Source organism: Physeter macrocephalus, chromosome 12 (genome assembly GCF_002837175.3).
Source record: "Physeter macrocephalus isolate SW-GA chromosome 12, ASM283717v5, whole genome shotgun sequence".
In the NCBI taxonomy this organism is placed as follows: Eukaryota; Metazoa; Chordata; class Mammalia; order Artiodactyla; family Physeteridae; genus Physeter; species Physeter macrocephalus.
This window is the reverse complement of record NC_041225.1, coordinates 86,632,398-86,654,053: the sequence shown is the minus strand read 5'-3', so window position 1 is coordinate 86,654,053 and position 21,656 is coordinate 86,632,398. Positions and strand designations below refer to the sequence as shown.

General features: G+C 58.3%; 1 protein-coding gene across 2 annotated transcripts in view; it reads left to right on the top strand.

Moving 5' to 3' along the window:
* The first annotated feature begins 9,578 nt into the window (after positions 1–9,578).
* Positions 9,579–21,656, top strand: part of CYP26B1 (cytochrome P450 family 26 subfamily B member 1) — a 19,489-nt gene continuing 7,411 nt past the window's right edge. Inside the window, exons 1-2 of one of the 2 annotated variants that reach the window (XM_007104932.2) lie at positions 9,579–9,782; positions 13,270–13,494. In XM_007104932.2, coding sequence (XP_007104994.1) covers positions 9,579–9,782; positions 13,270–13,494 — 429 coding nt within the window. Of the gene's footprint in view, positions 9,783–12,621; positions 13,120–13,269; positions 13,495–21,656 lie in introns of those variants that run through there. The other variant, XM_028497095.2, reaches the window with a different exon arrangement.

Genomic DNA, 21,656 nt, shown 5'->3' with positions numbered 1-21,656 from the left:
GTGCACAGTGTCTTGGTAAGAGTTCATTGATGATGATGAAGATTTTCAAGGACAGCTTACTCTGGTAAAAAACTGCCCTGTGGGTGTGTGTTGTGTGTGTGTGTTGTGTGTGTGTGTCCCTGGGTTAGGCAGGGGTGAAATTACTAACCTGAGTTCCTTGGTAACCCTGAGATTCCCTAAGTGCTGAGGGGAAACAAACAAATAGGATAATCAGTCTCAGGTGAGGTTAACTAAGACATGAGTTTTGGCCAAAGAAAAGAGGTCCCTATTTCCCAGACACCTTTTCCTCCTCTTGTGCCTTAAATGTTGGTGTTCCTTGGGGCTCTATCCTAGGCCCACTTCTCTTTCTGTGTAGGCTTCTCTACTCTCCTGTCTTCCTTTAGCACCTGAATGCCGATGATGTTTAAATCGCCTCTAACAGCCCACCAGAAAGCTGCATTTGAATATCCCTTAGTTATACAGGACCTTCCAGGGTAAAACCAAACTCATCATCTTGTCCCCTAAGCCTCACTCTTTGCCTGAGCTTCTACTCAATAGATAATCCTGCCATGCTCCCAGCTACCCAGCCTGAAATCCTAACACCCCTCCTCCCTCCCCACCAAATCAGTTGCCAAATATGTCACCTTTTTTACTGGAACTCCAAACACTTCTAAAATATGTCCACTTTTCTCCATCCTCACTGCTGCTAGCTTGGTTTTGTCCTTAGTGTACTGGCTAAGAGCTCAGACTAATCTGGATTCCCTGGGTTTGAATTCTAGAGGAGATTAAATCTAACACCCAAAATGCAGCAGGATTCACTGGGCAAGTTGTCAAATCACTTGGTGCCTCAGATTCTTCCTCTGTAGAGTGGGAATATAGTATCTACCTCCTGGGGTTGATGTGAGGATTAAGTGAAATAATATATGTGAAGTGCTTTCAAAAGCACCAGACACATAGGAAGTGCTATTATTACTGTGTTATTGTTATCATTATTGTTACTACTGTTATTGTTCCTGAGTTATCACCAGTCTCCTAACAGGAACCCCTGCCTCAACACTCATTCCCTTCTAATCCATTCGCCACACTGAAGAAGCATCCGAGACTCAAATAGGGAAAGCGCAGTGCGCACGGTAATGAGTGGCGGCACAGATTTGGGGCCCAGGTCTCATAGATTCCAGAGCCATTGTCTTCGCTATAAGCCACTCTGCCTATTTGCTGTATGATGAATGAATGGATTTGGAACAGCAGCACATCGAGGAAGGAATGAAACCAATGGAGGAAAAACTAAAGAGAGCATCAGAGGAGCTACAGATTTTCCATACAGAAGGGATTTCAGGGTGGCAATCTAGTTGCAGGGGGTGGGAGACCAGGGGACTTGTATTGAAGCTTGCTTTGAAGAGGAAGCATAGAGCTTTGCTGATGGAAAGAATGTGTAGGAGGGGCCCAGGTCCTCCCAAGAATCTCCTGGTACCTCAGAGTGGTCAGGATCAGGCAGTGAGGACCAGGTGAAACCCTGAAGGGATCACAGGCATGTGCTAGAATAGCCTTGGACGTCAGAACAATCTGGACCACAGGGCATCTTACTGGGAGTTCCTCCTCTGAACTTTGGCCACCCCAGGAGTGTCTGGGGAGGAAACTCATGAAAGCTGCGGCATCTGGAACTGAGTTAGCTTGGAGCTGCGGTGGATGGTGGTGAATAGGTGTGAGAAGAGAGGTGGGGGGCGTTCAGGTGGGCAGCCCCACAGCCTCCCTGCTTTGCAGCTCCTCCATCGTCTTCTGAGAGAGTCAGCAGGAGCCATGGTCTCATGCAAGAGGAAGGGATTTGGACTCGGGGGTGGGGAGCTCTGCCAACTAGCTTCTCAGGTTAGCTCTGCTCTCTGAGCTTTCTGAGCAGGGCTGCCAGTCAGTCGGCCGGCCTGCCTGCTGGGTGGCTTCTGGACCAAAGCCAGCTGGGAATGGAAGGCTGGGTAGGGGTGGACTTGTTTCAGGCACTGTCTCAGAACTCTGGATAAGGGGATATTCTTCCTGACTCGTTCGTCTGCATCTGTGGCTGGGGACTTGGGGTGCTGCCCTCCCCTCTACCCCCAAAGAATGAAAACCTTTGGGAAAGCAGTCCAATGACCCCATGTGCTTTGCTTCAGGCCCCAAACTGCCTTGACAGTTCATCCTTCTCCATCTAGCAATCTTCAGAGCTCAGGTGCAGGGCAGAACTTTGGCAAGGAAAAGCCTGCCCCATCCCTGTCCCAACCAGACACCAGCAGAGAAGGTGGCTGCACAGGCTGAGATGGGGGGGGGTTGGGGACAGAGGGCACTGTACCTCTTTGAGCGACTTCTCTGAGAAGGCTTCCCTGGCATGGGGGGCTGGGAAGGGCAGCCCTGAAGGGAGGAAGCAGTGCTCCAGCTTATCTGACTCAGCCCATGTGAAAATGAACAGTGTTCCTTTTAAAAATCAACAATCTTGCAATTTCTAGGCTCCCTGGGATTTTTGCAGCTGAGGTTGAGGGGTGGGGGAAACAGTTTACAACACCAAAGAACATGAAGGCAAATTCACTCAGAGCTACCCGACCACATCCCCGCCTTTGACATCAGTGTTTTACCTTCCACAAAAGCCCTGGGTTCTCTGTCATGCCTTTCTTTTTTCTTCCTGGATCTCTAATTGTCAAGCCTTCAAGAAAATGCACTTCAGTCCTTTGTCACTGAGTGTAATTTGATAAACTGAGCAGAAACACACTGCTCTCCCCATCCTTTCAAAAACTGTTACCGCCAGAGAAAGAGGATGAAGGAAAGAGATCTGAGGTCTTTGAATGGAAGTTTAAGCACGAGCGCACGCGTGAGCGCGTGAGCGCGCGTGCGCGCACACACACACACATACACCACACACACACACACACACACACACACACACACACACACACACACACACAGAGTCTCATGCACATACCAGGACATGGAGTTGCCTGGGATGGGAGGAGGTGGCATCCCAGATTCCTGTGCGTGGGGCCTGGCCCTGGGGTCCTGGGGCGGATGCCCTCCCAGCTCCTAGCGACTCCCCTAGTTGCAGGCCTGGTTGCAACCGCCCAGTGGGCGGTGCCAGGGCAGGTTTCAGGCTATAAAGGGCTCTTGGCTCCCCGGGCCTGAGGGAACGCAGTCGCTGCGGCAGTGTCCCTGCCAGCCAGAGCCAGCTTGGGGCACTGCCGGTGTCCCATCGCCACCGGGCAGCCTACTCTTTTCCAGGCAGTGCCGACTTGGACACTGCCAGCTGCGTTCCTCGTCCCTACCTCGTTCTCTCCATCGGCAAGTCCCTTTTGGGGTTGCTTTCGTGCGGTGTGGGTTGGGTGTGGGATGGGAGGAAGGGGACTGGGTGTGGGAGCTCTGACAGGGGAGGGTGCGTGTATTTTCATTTCTCCGAAGAAATTCCTTCTGGGGCAAGTGTCTGAAGCTGCGATTTCTGAGATTGAGGTACGGGGTGAGGCTTGTGCCATATCCAGGCAAAGGAGAAAGCCACAGAGTTCTTTCCTGAGGGCCTCCCCCTTCCCAGGGCCGCAAGGGGGCGGGTGGGTGAGGGGCTCGGCCCCGGCTGTGGGTCTCTGAGCAGCTGGGAGTGAGGGGCCAGGCTGTGACTGCATCTGGCCCTGCCAGGTACGGGCGCTTGGATGGGAGTTGTCATGGATAGAGCCCAACGAAAACAAAAAAAGTCTAAAGAGCCAATGATGAGAGGATACAGCGGGTGGGGTGGGAGCAAGTCACACTAGGGGACAAAGAAGAAGAAGAAGAAAACCTTTAAGAAATAAATAACTAGCATCCAGAATCGCCGATAGCAGGATGGCGGCTCCAAATGGGCGGGCGGGCTGGGACGCGGCAGGTGGTGGTTTTGAAGGGGCCAGAAGGTGTTCCAAACAACAGCCACGGAACCCTCGAAGCTGCAAGGCGGGGGCTGGAGGAGAGCTTAGCCTCTGGGGGCTCTAGAAAGGCAGCATCGGTAGCACTGTGGTGATTTGCAAGCCGAGTTGGGTTAAGTCCTCACCCCCGACCGGCATGGACAGCGGGGGACCCAGCCCCTCTCAGAATCGCCAAGGCACAGTCAGGGACTGTCCTCTAAACTGTCCTTGAAGTTGGTCACCAGAGGGGCACTGCCAGCCTTGCGGTGCCCGATCTGGAGGGAGGGCACAGTGTGGGAGAAGGGCAAACAGGCCTCGGTATGAATATCTGGGGCCACAGCTGGGATCCAGAGCCAAAGGGGCTCTGCTAATCTGCTGGGGTAGCAGTTTCTGCTCGAGTTCTGGAGAAGCCGTGGAGGAGCATGTCTAAGCAGGACCTGGTGGCACAGGGTAAGCCCTCTCCTCCACTGCCCCTCAGAAAGAAACAGAATGTTGCTTCCCCACTGGACTTGAAACTTTTCAGGCAAGGGGTCCCGCCACTGGCAGGGGTGTATGGAGAGGCCTCAGAATGAAATGGGGACCAGCCTGAGGCCCTGGGGAGGATGAGGAGGAGCTGAGAGCTGATTTCCAAGGGTTCTTTGGTGCCAGCAAGGCAGGACAGGGCAGCTTCATCCCTCAGGCTAGACTACCATGGGCCCAACGGGAGGCCGGCAAGACCCTGCAACCTGTTAGACCCCTGAACACCAGCCCTGTTTCCTGCCCACAGCCTCCTTGTCTCTGCTCTGGCCACTGGCCACCCCTACTTTTATCCTGGGCTTTTGCTCCTTTCCATTTGGCTGTGGTTGGAGGAAGCAGAGGTAGTTTTAGGGGAAAGGAAGTAAATAAGCATCAATTAAAAAAATTCAGGGCCCCAACTATGCAAAATTAAGTGTAAAACTAACAGCTCCCCCCATTGTCAGCTTTAATGGTCAGAAGCATGGATGTTAAACAAAGGGGCAGCTGCCACGTGGGACAGGATCTCACGTCTCATGGGGCTGCGTGCTTGATGGGGGAGAGGGAATAGGACAATGCAATGGGGATGGGGAGGGGACCTCTGGGCCTCAGTTTTTTCATCAGTACAAAAAATAGTATGTAAATCTAATGTCTAAAAATAGTGTTATCTCATAGGGCTGTGTGGAAATGAAATAAAATAGTAGCTGTAGAAGACATTTTTTGGCCCTACAGGGCTGCACACATGTAAGGGATTTGGAAAGTGCAATGTCTTTATTCCGTTGGGCATAGAAAGACTGGGATACTCCTAGGGAGCTCTGTGCCTCTATGAGGAGCAGATTTGTCCTGTTGATGGGTGTTTCCTGAGCCCGGGAAGAGGGCACAGAGGCTGTGCCTTGCCCCATTGGCTACATATTCCAAGAGTGTCTGATGCCTGCCCTCTGTATTCTCCCAGCCCCTCTGCCAAGCATTGCAAAGTTCATCCAGGCAGAGCTCCACTTGAACCAGCATTCCCATGACTGATCCCCCAGTCTGTTCTGACTGATTTCAAGGTACCTGTAAGGCTACAGGGACATGGGAGGCAAGCTGTGAACCAAGGCTTCAGAGCACTTCAGGCAATAGCTGAAGCCCCATGGAAAAAGGTTGTAGTTGGAGCAGGGGGTGGGAGGGAGATAATTCTGTCCTACAGTCCAGTCCTGCTCCCAGAGCCTCACAGGTTGAGCTGTGCCCCATCTCTGGGGAGTCCACAAGGGGCCAGCCATACTCCTCTCGCCAAAGGCAGGGTTGGATGATGCTTGAGAAGACTGGGGTTTAGTCTGGGGTCAGGGACAGGGTCACTCTATGACCAGGATTAAGGGTCAACCTGGGATTAGGCTCAGGGGTCTGTTTTAGGTCAGGGTTATGGGTCACAGACTGAGGTCTGGATCAGGGCTTGCTCTGGGACCAAAGTCAGAAGTCCAAGTGAAGCGGATGAAGGAATGTCCTCGGATGGAATCTGACTGGTGAAGTTGTTTGCTGACCCTTCTCTGTCCTAGCCCCACTCTTAACAAGACTGCTCCACAGCCCTAGGATTCCTACTCTCCGCAGCACCTCCGGCAATGTAGAGAATTACAATACCATGGCTTCTTTTCTTTTTTTTTCTTAAGTACTCTTTGGGATTTGAGAAGAGAGATGGTTCCAATCAGGAAAGCCAGTGACGACTGCTGCGAAGCCATGCTGTCCCTATGGACATTCCCCAGGACTCCACTTGGTGGCTGGGCCATAAGAACTCAGAATGACTCCCCCAGGGCCCCTCCCAACTCCCACCTGAACAGGAAGAGAGGATGAAAGTGCCCAAAAGCCAACAGTGAAGTAGGAGAGGGGGAGGGGAAGACAATGGTTCGTGGAGACTTCTGGGGCTGTGATCCCTGCAGAGCAGACACCTCCCGCGGTCTCTTGAGGTTGGAGGCAGGTGTTGTGTGAATTTGCTGACAATGATTCTCTAAGTGTACGTGCCTGCGTCTTCGTGTGTGTGTGCGCGCTTGTGCATGCCCATGCTCTCTCAGTATTTGCCTGTGCATCTATTTGCATCTCTATAAGGCTGTGTGTCCATCCGTTCAGAGGTTGATGTCTCCACACGTGGGTTCCCCAGGGTCACCTTGCCTATTCTGCCATCCCGGAGGAGTTCTGTGTCTGGGGGTCAGGCTATATTCTTAGGGCTCTTCAAAACAGCAGAGCCTCAACAATCTCCCCCAGCCCCACTCTTGCCCAGTTTCACCCACCACCCCCCAACAAAGGGAAAGGTGTGGTTTTGGTCTCGTGGCTCCTAGGTACCCAATCCAGAGTTGATTGTCCTGTGAAACCTCCCTGTTGTGAGGATGTGCCCCAGCTCTCTATTTCTGGGGTCACAGTGGTCCTGACAGGGACTTTGTGAGGGTCTGGGCCCCAAGCCGCCTGAGGTGGAAGTCTGAGGGCACTGAAGCTGGAGTGGAGCCACTTAGGAGCCTGCAAGCAGGCCCTTTAGGGCTGATCTTCCCTATGAATGGAGACAGAGGGAAGGGGGGAGCAGGAATTGCCTCCCCCTGAATCTGTAGTGCTACGACTGTCCACCAGGTGGGGTTCCAGGGCAGAGAGTGAGAGTCGAGATGACCCAGCGCTAGAAGCAAGAGAGCTTTTAAAATCTCCGCCCGCCACCTCAACCTCGGAAGGGCTCACACGGGGAGGGACAGCACAGATGCTCGCCCCTTAGACACACACACGTTCTCTTCTGGTGAACTCTAAAATAGAACTCGTATTGGATGCAGGGGAGGTGTTAAAAGGGGAATCTAATTTCGTTTACACACACGCCATCCTAACTGAAGGTTAGGTCTTCTGTTCTGGGAGTGCAAGAGTGAACGACGGAGAAAAGGGGGCTGGGGGGAAACAGGACGCGCGGGAGAGGGCGAGCCAGGCACCAGCTAGACCGTGTCGGGGTTGGCACGCATAGCTCCATGTATCACAGACACGCAGGAGGAGAGCCCAGATGACAGACGGATGCACGACGCACAGACACACATACAGCGCCAGAGAGAACACACAAACCCGCAGACACGCCACACAGCTCCACAGACGTCGGGCCGACCCGGGGACACACTCGCGCGCGCACACAGTTGCGGCCCCGGGCCACACGCACACCTCGCACAGGCACGCGCGCTGGGCCCTCAGCGGCCGGCTGGAAGAAGGTGGCCGCGCTCACCTGGTGTGTTTATTTACTAATTTATCAATGAACGTTTGTACCCAACTCCTCCCGCCTCTGGGTGCCGGGGCCGCAGCATTTGTCCTCTTCTCGGGACATTCACCGGACCAGCATCGGGGTTCCTCCGACGCAGCGGGGGGGCGGAGGGGACTACAAATTAGGGGGTCTCGAGGTGTCCGAAAGGAAGGCTGCGGCGTCAGCTGCCCGGGACGCGGACGGGGAGAGGGGAACTTCGGGGTCCTGTAGGGTAAGAGACGTATGGGGGGGGAAGGGACCTTGGCCTCCGAGGTTTGAGGATGTCCAGATCCGGGATGGAGGACCCCTGGCTAGGAGAGATTGGGAGTGGCAAATGAGAGGATTAAGGGGTTCCGGGAGATAGGAGCCAGCGGGGTCCCGCGGGATAAGAGCTGGAGACCCTAAGCACAGGTTCAGGGGCTTTTGGCGCCTCTCAGTCGAGGGGTAGTCCGCCTGAGACCCCAGCTGCTGGGGCGACGGTCCACGCGGGACTGCCTGGGATGCGGGAAGGGGGCCGGGGCCCGACAGAGAGGAAGAGAGGGAGGGAAGTAGCCTAGCAGCCAAGCGGGCACCGTGCGAGCGCACACCGTGTGTGTGTGTGTGTGTGTGTGTGTGTGTGTGTGTGTGTGTGTGTCTCATCTCGTCCGTCTGTAGGTGCCGGGCTCAGCGAGACGCCGGCGAGAAGGAAGAGGAGGCGAGAGGTGAACTGAGTTTGATCCTGCGGCGGCTACAAGTGGGTCCGGGGCGGGCGGCGGGCTGCGGGCTGCGGGCGGCCTGGGCGGGGCTGGAGGCCGGCGGGCGCTCACACGCTCCGGCCGCCGGCCTCTCACCACGCCTCCGGCTTCGAGAGCGCGGCGGAGGTGGGGGTGGGGGTGGGAGTGGGGGGTGCTGGCGGAGCGCCCACGGCGCAGCCTCCCGGCTCTATATAAACACACGCATCGCCTGGCTCTCAGAGGCACAAATTCACATTGAGAGAAGCTTTTAAAACCATCAGCCCTGAAATCCTGCCTCCTGCTTTTTCCCTTCTTTCATTCCTTTTGCCTTCCTTTCTCCCCCCCACCCCACCCCCCCGGCTTTCTTCTCCCAGCAGCAACTCCTGAGCCGAGAGACTGCGTCCCGGGACGGACTGCCTTTTCTTAATTGATACAATAGCCCAGCTCGGGTTTTCACCTCCTCCCCCAACCCCACCCCGCCTCACCCCTCCCGCCCGCCGCCGCCGCCCCAGCGCCCGCCCGGGGCTCTGTCGCCGGCTGCGTCCCGTCCGGGCCGCGGTCCGCCGGCTCCGCACCCGCGCCCGCTGCGCCGCCTCGCCCGCCGCGCCCGCCTCGGGGGTGCAGCGGCGGCTCTGGGGCTCCGGCGCGCCGCCCGGGGCAGCCCAGGGGCGCTGGGCTCGGCCTCTCCACTCGCCTCAGCCGGGGAGCCTTCCCTCTCGCACCCAAAGTTTCTGGGTTCGTTGGAATTTGGGGATTCAGGATTTTTTCCTTTTTTTTTTAACCTAGGAATTTGAGGGGAAAACTTTTGACAAATCGATCGCACTTTCTCTCCGCTAGTTCTCTGTCCCCCCCCCTTTTTTTTCCCCCCGAGCAGGGGAAGGGGCTTACGAGAGAGGCTCCCGCTGGACAAAGTTTTCCAAAGTTTTCTGAGTGTGATGGTTGCGGGGAGAGCTAATCCACCAGCTTGATTCACGGCTTCGTCTCACCACCCCTCCAGCAGCCCCTAAGCCCGCTATAAGGGAACAAACAAACAAACAAACAAACAAAGTTACACTCCGAGTCGCCTCGTGTCTCCTCTCTCTTCTTTTAGGCGATTTCCCCCCACTGTCTCCGCTCCCTTTGCAGCCTCCACTTCCCTTCCCTCGGCTCCTTGCTCCTTTTCTGTTTCGGCCGGAGGTGCCAGGACCCCCGGCGGCAGCCTCCCCTCCCCCGCCGCTCCCGTCCCTTCTCGTCTGGCCCTCCCCTCCCCCGCCGCGGCCAGCACAGCCAATCCCCCGAGCGGCCGCCAACATGCTCTTTGAAGGCTTGGAGCTGGTGTCGGCGCTGGCCACCCTCGCCGCGTGCCTGGTGTCGGTGACGCTGCTGCTGGCCGTGTCGCAGCAGCTGTGGCAGCTGCGCTGGGCTGCCACCCGCGACAAAAGCTGCAAGCTGCCCATCCCTAAGGGCTCCATGGGCTTCCCGCTCATCGGAGAGACCGGCCACTGGCTGCTACAGGTAAGGGCGCTCTCGCTCCGTTGCTCTCCAGGGTCCGCTAGCGGCGAGCACCAGGCGGATGGAGCCGCGGGCCGGCCAGGGGGCGCCGGGAGCCTGAAGACACGGGTCCCCGCCCCGCCCCTTCCCTCCTCTCTGCCTGAGCCGCCCGGGCTTCCCCTGTCCGCCTGCGGAGTGGTTCCGAGCCCGCTGGCGCCGGGTGCGCAGGTTCAAGGGGCTGGTAAGAGAGGTTCCCGAATCCGAGAGGGCTCCCAAGACCGACTTTTTCCAGTCGCGAGCGACTCAACAGGGGTGCGTCGAGCGTCCTGGGGGGCTCCCCGCGCAGCGCGAGCCGGAGGGGGCATCCAGTCGTGAGCCGCTTTCGCCTCCCCTTCGCGCTCCAGGCCCCAGTCACCGTCGACTTCCCGGGCCTTGGCGGTGTCACTGGGACCCGAAAACTGAGTCAGGGAAAGAAAGAGTGGGCCAGTGGCAGCCAGGATTGCCCCTTTAAGACCCGGGCTGTGTTCCTGCCGCGTCACCGGCCACGCCAGGTACTATAGCCCCGTTCTACGGTCTGAGAAAGTGTGTTTTGTGGTGGGGAAAGAAGGAGGTAACCCAAGGAAAATGAGAAGCCTGAGACCCGAGGTTTCTCGGCTTTCGGAGAAAAGGGTCTATTTACTTACTGGGTGGGGACAGTTTAGCAGGGGAGAGTAACTTGGGAGAGGTGTGTGTGAGACCCATAGAGTGCGTTTGTGTTTGTTGTGAGACGCCACACAACCCGCACTGCTGGTGATAATGGGGGTGGGCGCGTCGGGGACCAGACCCAGGTAGGTAATGGGGAGATTAACCTGGAATTAACATCCTCAAGTGCTAGATAATCGCTTTTGCAATTCGATACACAGCAGGTTTTTCCTTGGGGAGGGGGGGGTCCTCTGGGTTAACCGCGGAAGGTGTGTTGTGTGGGCGTGTGCACGCGTGTTTGTCCGGCAGATGCTGTTAGGAGTTAGCAGAATGTTGGCTGTACTGAAACAGACAGCCTCGGCTCGGGAAAGCGGAGGCGGGAGGTGAACGCAGAGACCTGTGAGTTTAGAAGTGCGAAAGCTTGGCTTGAAATTAACAGACGCGTGTAATCCGCGTGCACACACACATACACCCTGCGCAGCCCCGCCCCGCGCCAATTGACAGCAGAGCTGGGGCGGGAGGGGCACGCGAGGTTCCTCTGCCCTGCGGTCTTCCCGAGTCCCGGAATCAGCCCATCTCTTTGGGGGCCTGTTCGTGCAACAAGGTGGGGTTCACTTCAACCAATGGGACCTCCCCCCGCCCCTCTGCCGTAAAGAAATCCCCAGAGCCTCTCCCGTGCCAACACACTTAAAGGGTTAACTGCAGCGGTGGTCTAGGCTTTTGGCCGAGAATTTAGGAAATAAAATATATTCACAGGGGCGTCGGCCCCTGCCGTATTAGAGCCAATCTGCAGAATTCGCGGTCTGTCACCGCCCCCCCTTCCTCACCGCCCCCACCCCACCCCCTCCACCAACGTCCCCTGACCTTTTCTCCGAATCCCACAAGGGCCTCTGGGGCTCTGCGTCCGACCCGCACGTAAGATGGGGAGGGGGAAGCAGGCCTACGCCACCCCAAACGTTCGCCCCCGGGGCCCTTGACTCTGAGGTGAGAAGGAAATGGGAGATGCGTGTAGAGAAGCACTGAAGGGGTTAATGGGAGCCCTCTGAATCCCAGCTTTATTTTTTCGGAGTCATTTATCAGATTTTACGGGGGGACCTCCAAGGGCTCTCCGTTTCCACCGTGCGCCATCTAAACAGAGCCCAGGGCTAAAAATACAACATTTTTGTATAAATTGGACTCGCGGCTCGAGCGGCCGCCCCTATGAAAGTCCTCTTTGTGAAGACCGTGGAAACGGCGGACAAATAACTCTTTATTAATGCCACAAAAAACGCACTTTAATTATAGTTAGGCAGATCAGAGGCGGGGGAGGGGGTGCCGCGGGAGAAAGGCGGCGGCGACCTCGGAAAATTCACAACCCAACTTTTGTGTCGAAAGAAAAGAAAAACAGAGGAAACGCAGGAGAGGAGAGTCAGACGTAGTGAGAGAGACCGGTACAGCAGACCGAGGGAGGGAACCCCGCTCTCTGCCCCCTTTTGTCGCACCTCCACCCTCGCCTTGATTTCTCTTAAAGGGGTAGACGCCGTCTAGAACCGCGGCAGGGTGGCGGGAGTTCTCCCCGACCCGCCAACCTGGGAGTGGGGCGGTGTCCCCCGCGGCCCAGACCCCCTCCTGGAGGCGCGGGCGCTCCGGGCTCGCTCCCTGTCGCGCTCCCGGGCCGGAGGCACACGTGGAAAAGTGATTAGGGCTCCGGGTTCTGCAGAGTCACTTTTCGGCAGGGCTGGGGTGTGTACACATCTAACTGGCGAATGCTTTTCCGTGGAAGAAGGGAAAGTGAGGAGGGGGACCAACCCGGGAAAAGAGGAAGCGGAGTGTCCCTTCGGGGAGTGCATGACCCCGCAGGTCTGGAGCCCGCATCCGCACGTCTGCAGGCGGGCAGGCGGGACGGCCTGACAGGTGGCGCCCCTCGCCTTCTCACCGGCTGTTGCCCCGGCCGGAGAAGGGTTAATGCGGGGTGGGGTGGCGAGCTACGACGTCAAAGGTGAGCGGGACGCCCCTGCTCCCGCCCTTCGGAGGTCCCCTCTGTTTCCGGTACCCGCGTGGGGCCGACACAGCCAGCTCCTCCGAGCGCCGGGCCCGGGCCGGGGCCTGGCTCCGCTCGGCTCGCGCCGCCGCCGCCGGGGATCCGGTTACCTGCGACGGCGGCCCCGCCCAGCCCTACCCCGCCCCACGGGAAGCGCCTTCCTCCGCTCTCGTGTCCCAAACTCCAGGGCGACGACGAAAGTCCTCCTCAGTTATTTCCAGGGCATATTGCATTAGGAAAATCGCGGCTCCCGACCCGTGACTTTACCCTGCGGAGCCCTCAGAGGGCCGCCGGGTCCCTTCGCGGCCCACACCAGCGAACGGAGGAAACCCCAACCCCCATCTGTAGTGATTGCCTCCGGGCACCGACCGCTCGCCGCTATAAATAATCTTTGGCCTGCGGCCACCCCGCGGGGTCTCGCCAGCCCGTGGCCGGGAGCCTGGAAACATTTATTCCGAGAGTCTCCCGAGCGCGAGGCGGTGGAGGGGGGAGGCGGAGGTTCTAGCTTCTGGTCCCGCAGTCCAGGATATCTTTTCCCTCCCGCAAGTCATTACTAAAAAACAACCTCCCGGGGGGTTGCCCTGGGCCTCTCGCCCCCTTACTTTATTTATTATCCTCTAGGCCCCAGTTCTTATGCATGCTGTGAAAAATAAAACCTACGTGCGTGCATGCGTGTGTGGGGGGGGGTAGGGGGACTGGTCCCCCGGGTGGGACCCTCCGTCCCTCCCCCGCGGGCCCTCGAGGCTGTGCCTCCCGGGTGTCCCATCTGGAGATGTGGGCCCTGAGAAAGTTTTTGCGTGGCACCCGCAGGGTTCTGGCTTCCAGTCGTCGCGGAGGGAGAAGTATGGCAACGTGTTCAAGACGCACTTGCTCGGGCGGCCGCTAATCCGCGTGACGGGAGCGGAGAATGTACGCAAGATCCTCATGGGCGAGCACCACCTCGTGAGCACCGAGTGGCCACGTAGCACACGCATGCTGCTGGGCCCGAACACGGTGGCCAACTCCATCGGCGATATCCACCGCAACAAGCGCAAGGTAAGAACTCTAGGCCAAGAGCCCCGCAACCGTGCTCTGATCCTCTTCTCCCGTGCACCCGCCTCGGGATAAGGAGTTCTCGGAGACCCGGGGACGTCCCTACCAGAATCCGCGCCCCCATTTGCACACCATGTGGGAGGATCCCGAAGCTCCCTGCCTAGACGGCTGCGATCCCAGATCCAGGGCCTGTACAGGCCTCTTCCGGGTCTGCCCTCTTGGTAAGCCACCGCGCCGTGCGCACTACCAGGCCCAACGGGTGGCTAATTGGGGGTTGGTTTGGACAACTTGAACATGCGGCGACAGGGGCGTCCAACGCCTGTCATCGTCGTGTTCCACAAACCTGGAAAAAAGAGAGGGCGGACGGTGGCCAGCGCTTCTCCTTTTCGTCCCCTGGAATTCCGAGGACTGGAAACGGATCGTTCTAAAATCATACGTAGCTTCCCGGCCACAGGTTGCTTAAGGGCGACGCGGGCAGGCGCGGGGGCTGGGGGCACCTTGTGGGCAGCGGTTGCTGGGCCTTGCCTGGGAGGGGTGAGGTGAAATTTGGGCCACTGCGCGCACCGGTCTGGACAGAGGGGGAAGGGCGAGGGGTGGGAGAACTTCGGCGAGCCGAGGCGCGGCGGGGGATCAAAGCGCACCTACCCCCTCCCATAAAGAGGAAGAGAAAGTGGGTGTTCATCCTGTGGATTTCCCGAGCGCCTGGAAGAGGCTCGGAGGAGGCGAGCCAGCGCGCAAGGGGCAAGCCTCCCCGCCCCCTCCCAGGGCAGCGCCGCCGCTGCGGCTCAGAGCGCGGGCGGCACGTGCTGTTTGAACTGCAGTAACCTGAAAGCTGAGCCGCCGGAGGGCGGGGCGCCGGCCCGCCGGCTTAAAGCGGCCGCGACTGGGGTGCGGGGGTGGGGAGGGGCAGCGCTGCACGACCTCCCCTCCCTTCACTTTTTCCATTGGGTCAGAGGACTCACCCGGTTTGAAACCTAAAGGAAAGGGAGAGGCAGCCTCTGATCTCCGGGAAAAGTGGCAGAGCCTGGGAGACAGGAGAGGGCCATGGTGGGGCAGCCCCCTCCTCCGGACGTCTGTGTGTGAACAGACGAGTTCATCCTGTAGAATCTGTCGTCCGAACTGCCTAAGATGAGTAGTTCTGCGTAACAGACAAAAGGAGGAAAAATCAGAGGGGACTGGTCAGCACGTACAACCCCCCCCCCCCGCCCTCGCTAAAGCACGTATTTCAGGGGCTGGGAAAGGCGCTCCTGAAGTAGTCTTCCCATCTGCTTCACTAGAGCAGGAAACAGCTAACAGAGCCCGGGGGCAGATGGGGAGGGTTCTTGGGAGTGGCTGGGAGGGGGCCGTAGGCTCAGGAATGGGGGCTCTTCAAATATGCCGAACACTCCTTTTTTTCTTAGTCTTTGTGACTCCACCAAAAGCGTATTTCAAAGAGTTAGGAGAGAGCCTGAGCCTCAGAAACCCAGCTCCAAAGAATGTGGCTGCTTCCTCATTTTATCTTTATAAAGACTTTGACAAGAAAGCAATTACTGTCCCTTTCTCACAGAAGAGGAGCCCGAGGCTTGGAGAGATTGAGGGACTTGAACCAGGTCGGGAAAGGAAGAAAAGGCAGGGCAGGGCCTGCAATACAGGCATCCATGGGAAGAGTTGTTTCTAAGCCACCAAGTAGAGCCCTCCTCACCCCTGCCCACCTGGGGCTGCCAGAAGCTGAGGGTCAGGGTGGAGGTGGGGAGGGAGTGCTGGGAGGAAGAAGGCTCGGTCAGGACCTGAATGTGAGACCCTGGGGGTGCAGAGGGCTTTAGGGAGAGGCTGTTGCCCTGCAGTTCCCTGCACCCTCTGCCTGACTTGGCTTTGGGCCTCCAGGTGGGGAGGGCCCTCCTGGAAAGCCCCAAGGTTTTGGCTTACATCATCCATTTGGGAGGAGGCAGGGAGGAAGGGGGGGCACAGATGAATGCTGCTGGAGGAATACACAGAGAAGGAAGCTGGAGTGAGGGACAGGGTGAGGGGGTGGGACCTGGGTGGGGCCAGAAAGGAGGACCACAGATGAGGCATAGACACTCTCTCTCTTCCAGGCACCCTTGCCCTCTAGCACCTTGCGGATAAGGGAGCAGCCAGAAACCAGATCATCCTGACAGAGGCTTGGGAACCCAAAGTAGGGCTATCTCTCTGTGTGCTAGTTGTGTGCTTGCTATGTGGCATGTGTGTGGGTCCTATGTTAAATGGGCAGATGAAAACGTCCTTCCCCCTCCAAATCTCTAATCGATGTTCCATAAACTTAAGTTTACTGAGTTAAGTAGCAGGCCTTAGGTTAGATACAAGCATAGAAGCTGGAAACTTGGTTCTTGCCCTTAAGAAGTAGAATCTAGCTGGAGGGAGAAGAGAGTACTCAGAGACACACAGGTTGGTCCTGGAGAGAATGGCCAGTCTGCTGGACCCAGTGCCCGGTGGACCCAACTTGGCCAGGGTGGGGACTGCCCTGTGCCATTCACACTGCCTTAGCCAGCCCACACTGCAAGCAGGCTGGAGAGCGGGCTGCTGGGCCAGGCCCAGCCTGGTCAGGATGTACTCGCAGGAAGTGGGGGCCAGGTGTGCTGAGGCCCTGCTGGCGGGGAGCTAGGACCATCACTCTTTCCACTGGGGCTGCTACCCCACCCCTTCTCTGGAGGTCTGACCAGATGTGCTGGGGAGGGGTTCCTCACAGCCATCACTGCACTCCAGGTGTTTGTCCAGGCTGCCCTGGTGGTCTAGGGCCAAGAGGGGTAGGGTTGCCAGGGAGAATGTCCAGAATACCTTGCCCAATCTAACAGAATCCTCTCTGGAAGCCAGGCCTGTGTCCCTATAGCTTCGACCTCAGATTCTGTCCCTCCTTTGTTACCCCTCCCCTACCTGGGGCCAGGAGGTCTCTGACCTCAGGTTCTGTCCCTCCTTTGTTACCCCTCCCCCACCTGGGGCCAGGAGGTCTCTGGTTCATGGGGGAGGGACTGCATCTCTCTTTGTATGCAAAGAAGCTGGGTATTGCCCTGGAAGGGTGGATGGAGTCTGATAGGGAAGATGGGGGAGGGAGGGTTACCAGAGGGGGGGGGTTGTCGTGGGTAGTTCTGGAAGCATCCAGTGCCCAGCCCCTCACAACAGGATCAGACATTTCCTCTTTTCCTTTGGAGATAGGGCTGGGCCTCTTTGCACCAAAGGGCCAGCATCTTCAGGGCATTTCAGGCAATGGCCTTGAGATTCTGTCAGAGAACTTGGAGTGCATCCCAAGGATGAACTTAGCTTTGGAACTCTGGAATGGAGAGACCCTAGGAGTGGTCTTCTTGCCTCTCCTACCCTGACCCCTGGCTTCAGGGACTTCTGTGCCTGTGGCTGAGGTGGGGGAACAGCTCCAGATGTTTTGGGGATAGGAATTAAGAAGCCTGGCCTGCCCACCCACCGATCCTCACTGACTTGGCCTTTGGGCCCCGTCCTGGCTCGGGGTGGAGCTCAGGCTCAGGGTTACCACACTCGCCTCAGAAATCCTCTGTAGGCTGGGGTTTAGTTCGGGATGGAGAGGCCAGGAGGTGCCTCAGCAGGAGGGCAGAGCCAAGAGGGCCCATGGTCATGGGGTCCTGGGGGAGGCCAGCTCAGACTGGCTCCAGGTGGCCTTTGAACCACTGCACAGCCTCTGGCTTCAAAGTCATGTCTGCCAGGCTCAGCTCAGGGCAGAAGTTTCCACCTGTGTGGGATGGGAAGGCGGTGGCATGGCCAGGCAGCCCTGCTACTGGGAGCTCTGTCCCCGCCCCCTGGCAGAGGCACGGAACCTTCGTGCTGCCAGCGGAGGTCCTTCACCAAAAGTTACTGTAGCATCAGGGGCTGCTGAGGGGGCAGGTGGCAGGAGCGGATGTCTCTGAAGGTCAGCGGGGGAGGGTGCCCACGGCCAGCCACCAGGGCGCCTGGGAGTGGGCTCCTCCCTCTGCGTGCCCTTGTGTCAGGCAGGGGTGAGTGGTGTGGGCCCTCCCTTTCACCTCCCTCCGTGTCCTTTTCCCAGGGCAGGGTGGGGTCCAAGGCTGTGATGCTGTGATGCTTGCTCTCCCAGCCTTGGGAGACAGTTGTGGCCTTGGCTGGAAGTGGGGAGGCTTGGCTGGGGTCTTCTCTGGCCCTGATCCCTCTAAGCCAGTTGTTGTATCTGTTCCAGGTTCCCGGGGCTGAAGGGCAGGGCGGGGTGTGCCTCCAGGGGCTGACAGAGTAGCCGAAACAGCTGGCCTTACCCTTAGAATAAATTTGGGCCCTAGAGGAGCGTCCCCTTCTAGCTCTTAGATACATCCAGAGCCCCCAGGACTGGTAGAGGGTGGCTCAGCGGGGTTTGGATTGGTGGGAGGCAGGGTGTTCAGGGACCCTGGTGAGTGTGGCTAGTTGTGCCCCGGACTGTGACCTTGGGAAAGCCCTTCCTTCTTTGGGCCTCAGCTTTCTAAGGGGGTTTTTCTATGGTTGGAGGAGGGATAGGAGGGTCTGGACAGAACTCAGAGCCCGGCAGGTATGTGCCAAGTGCTGCTCTCCCCTCATCCACAATGTGCTTTTGTTGTGTGTAGAAGAGTTGGGGGGACAGTCAGAGCTGGACTCGAGTCGGGGACAGATACTCTGCCCACAGATGCTGGGGACCCAGAAGCGGGGGGATCTGGCCAGCCCCTCCCAGTCAGAGGGGCTGAGTGGGGACTGGCTCAGGAGGCAGCCAGGGTGGAGTGGAGGTCCAGTGGAAATGCCAGGCAGCTGAGGGATGACGTCCTTTCTTGTCCTCCCCTTACTTGAGCATAAAGTACGCACCTTGGCCTCACCCCTGTGCTGTTCGGACAGCTGCCTCGGCGGCTGCCCGCCCTCTGTTATTCTTTCCACTCTGCAGGCCGCGGCCCCGGTGGTTTGGCGGGGTGGCCTGCCTAGGCCCCCACCCTCCCGGGCAGCCGCCTCCATTCCTCCCAGTCTGAGTCACTGGACCGGGGATTGGGTCCCCTCTCTGACTCTTCCCGCTTCTGAGGCTGCCCATCCTTCTCTCCATCCATTCACAGCCACCAGTTGAGAAGGGGAGGTTATCTGGCTGAGCGGGTCAGCGTGCAGGGTCATGGGGGTCCAGTGAGCGACTCCCCTCCCAGGGGCGCTGGGTAAGAGGCAGGAGTGGGGAGGGAGGCCTGGGGGTGTGGGGGAGACATTGGTAGGAACAATTACACGGAATTTGAGCCTTGACAAGCCCCCTGGTGGTTCCCCCAGACCCTGGTTGTGGATTCAGCTTTTATTACAGGGAGAGCGAGAACCCGGGATGTGGGCTCTTAAGCCAGCTGCATTGTTGGGAAAACCCGTAGAGGTTGGGGGAGGGTTTCCAAGCACATCCTTCAAGGCCAGAGCCCATCCTGCTCCGTGTCTGTGCCTGGAGTTCCCAGGTCTCCCATGCACTTCCGCCCTGCTCTCCCCAGCGCCAACTCTGATGGGATGTCCATACCTGCTGCTCCCTGTGCAGGGCTCTGCCTGAGCCAGCCTGGCTCCCCGTGACCTTTGTCCAGCATTCTTGGCTCACTTGTGGGAATTCCGAGGGAAGCCCCAGAGGGGAACAAAGCAGCCCTGGCTCCTGCTGCAACTGCGGTCAGGTTGTGGGCTCTGGGGCTGCTGGGAACCCTTCCCCTCTTCACAATGAGCTGCTCCACCAGTGCCTTCCCCTGTGCCCAAGTCCCGACCCTGACCACCCCCACGTGCCCAGGCCTTCCTGTGCCCTGGGCAGCACCTCCTCCCCCTCCTGGCCTTTGTGGTGGGCGGTGGTTTCTGGGCTGCCCTGGCTTTGGGAAGTGCCCTCGTTTGTTAACCCTGGGCACGGTCCCAGGGATGAGGCCCTGGAGTTTCCTGGCGCCTGGGAGGCTCTGATGCCTGTGGAACAGCTGGGCGGGAGGCAGGGGCATGGACTTGGTGACCACCGAGCAAAGCCCCTTGAGCCTGGAGTGCCCGCAATCTGCCTTTGCTCGGCTTCTCATTTGGGTAGTTTCTCCACCTCTGGCGGCCTCTGAGGAGAATCATGGGACAGCCAGGAGGAAAGGGACCCCAGAGCATCCAGTTAGACTCCTGTCTGGGTCAAGATAAGAGACCTGGTCGTGGCTGCAATTCTTTCAGAAGACCCATCCCGGGGGGCCTGCAGGTGCAGGCTTCCTGCGGTCATTTCAGCTCCTGGCCTTGCTCAGGGCCCCTTCCCACCTAGAGGTCAGGTGTGGACCCCCTGCCCTTGGGGTCACTGTGCCCAGTCCCAGGTCCCCTTGGGTCCTTCCTGCTCTCCGTGGCCCCCAAGGCTGGAGAAGGAGCGATTCAGCCGGCCATCGCTAGAGGGCGCAGGGAATGTAAGCTTTGGGACAGACGGGGCAAGGCTTGTCCCTGGGTCCTGTCTGGCCACTCCTCGGGGTGCAGTGGGGTCCCTCAGAGCTCCCCCTTTGGTAACCTTGGGATGGCCCCTCCTGAGCCACTGTAGCCCATATGAGGTGTGTGAGTGGGGGCCTGGCAGGCACTTACACCAGGTGACTGATGAGGTGCCAGATTCTGGGCTTCTTTGAGGGGATAGCGTCTACTTAGGGACACACGGATATTGGTGTTCGTGTGATCTGTGCATTGAAAGGGACCACAGAGATCACCTGGTTCAACCTTACCAATTTACAGATGAGGAAACCGTGAGGCCGTGAGGTGACTTGGCCATGATCCCACAGTAAGTTGGTGGATGATCTGGAAATAAAACTCAGGTTTCTGGGTGCCCAGCCTGCCTTTTCCCACCACCCACTGCATCTTAGGAGCCTAGCTGACTTTGACTTCGGCTGGTCCTGGTCATCCTGGGCCTCTGCTTGATTCCCCCTCCACGTGCTCACCTTTGGGCCCAGGTGTCCTGTGTGCTGAGGGCCCTGACCAGCCCCTGCTACATTCCCTCCAGGGCAGTGCCCTTGACTGTGCCCTGGGTTGGCTGGCTCTGGCCAGACGTGGCCCCCCTGCCCCTGCCTGCCCTACCTCCAGCCTCCCCACCGACACCTGGCAGCCATGGAGTTATCATCCTGCATCCCTCATGAGCCTGCTTGGCTCCCATGGACCACTTACTGCTCCTTCTGTGGGCTCTTTGCTGTTTTGTAAGGGCCCCTAGCTGGCCAGTGATGGGCTCTGGGGCAGGGCCCCACTCCTACCCATAAAACTCCTAGACCAAGAGTGGAACCTGGCATCCTAAGCACACTAGGGTCCAGGAGGGCGGAGCTGAGGCAGAGAGCACCCTAGCGGGAGGTGGCCCTGGAAATTCCCCGGGCCCTCATAGCTGAGCAAGGTGTGAGTGACCTGGCCAGGCCTGAGCTGCCCCTGGCCACCTCCCCTCGTCCTTCTACATTTCAGCTGTCCCTTAGCAGCAGGAGCAGCCCCAGACAGTGCTGGCTTTTCTGCCCCTCACTGGCCTCCTCCCCTCCCTCCCTCTCCGCCCACTGGGAATTTCGGAATGAAAGTGCTATTGTGAACGCCTGGCTGGGCCACTGAAGGGCCAGCACTGTTATTTCTGCAAACCAGCCCTCCCATTAGCCATGCAGGGCTGAAGCCAGGAAAATGTTACCTTTTCCTCCTTGAGCTGACTGCAGGGGAAATTCTCACATTTACAGTTTGTGCGGTGGTTGTGTTTGGGGGCAGGAGGGGAGGGTGGGCGCGTGTGTGTGGTTTGCGTGGGGTTGATGGGGGTACGGCTAGAGGAATACTTGTCTCCTTCCTTTGCGCTGCCCCCCCCACCCCGCCTTCCCTGGTGAACTTTCCCTTGGCCCCGGTAGGGGCACCCCCTTCTGCTCTGGACTCTGGGGGTCGGGGCTAGACATTGTTGGTTGCCCGTGTGACCCACCGGCCAAGAGTAAATAAACTAACATCTTAGCCTCTCCTGTACACCCCGGGCAGCAGCGTGAAACTGTGCGCAGGGGCGTCTGGGTGAGGAGGGGGCAGGGGGGCTGAGGAACTTGCTCAGGAATCAGGAGGACAGCAAGCAAGGGAAGTGGAAACAGGGACTCCCTGGCTACTTAAAATGGACCGGGAAGATGCGGGAAATTAAAAGGCCTTCAGTTTGGCTTTCTGATCTTTTTTTTTTTTTTTTTTTTTTTTTTTTTGTGGTATGCGGGCCTCCCTCTGTTGCGGCCTCTCCCGTTGCGGAGCACAGGCTCCGG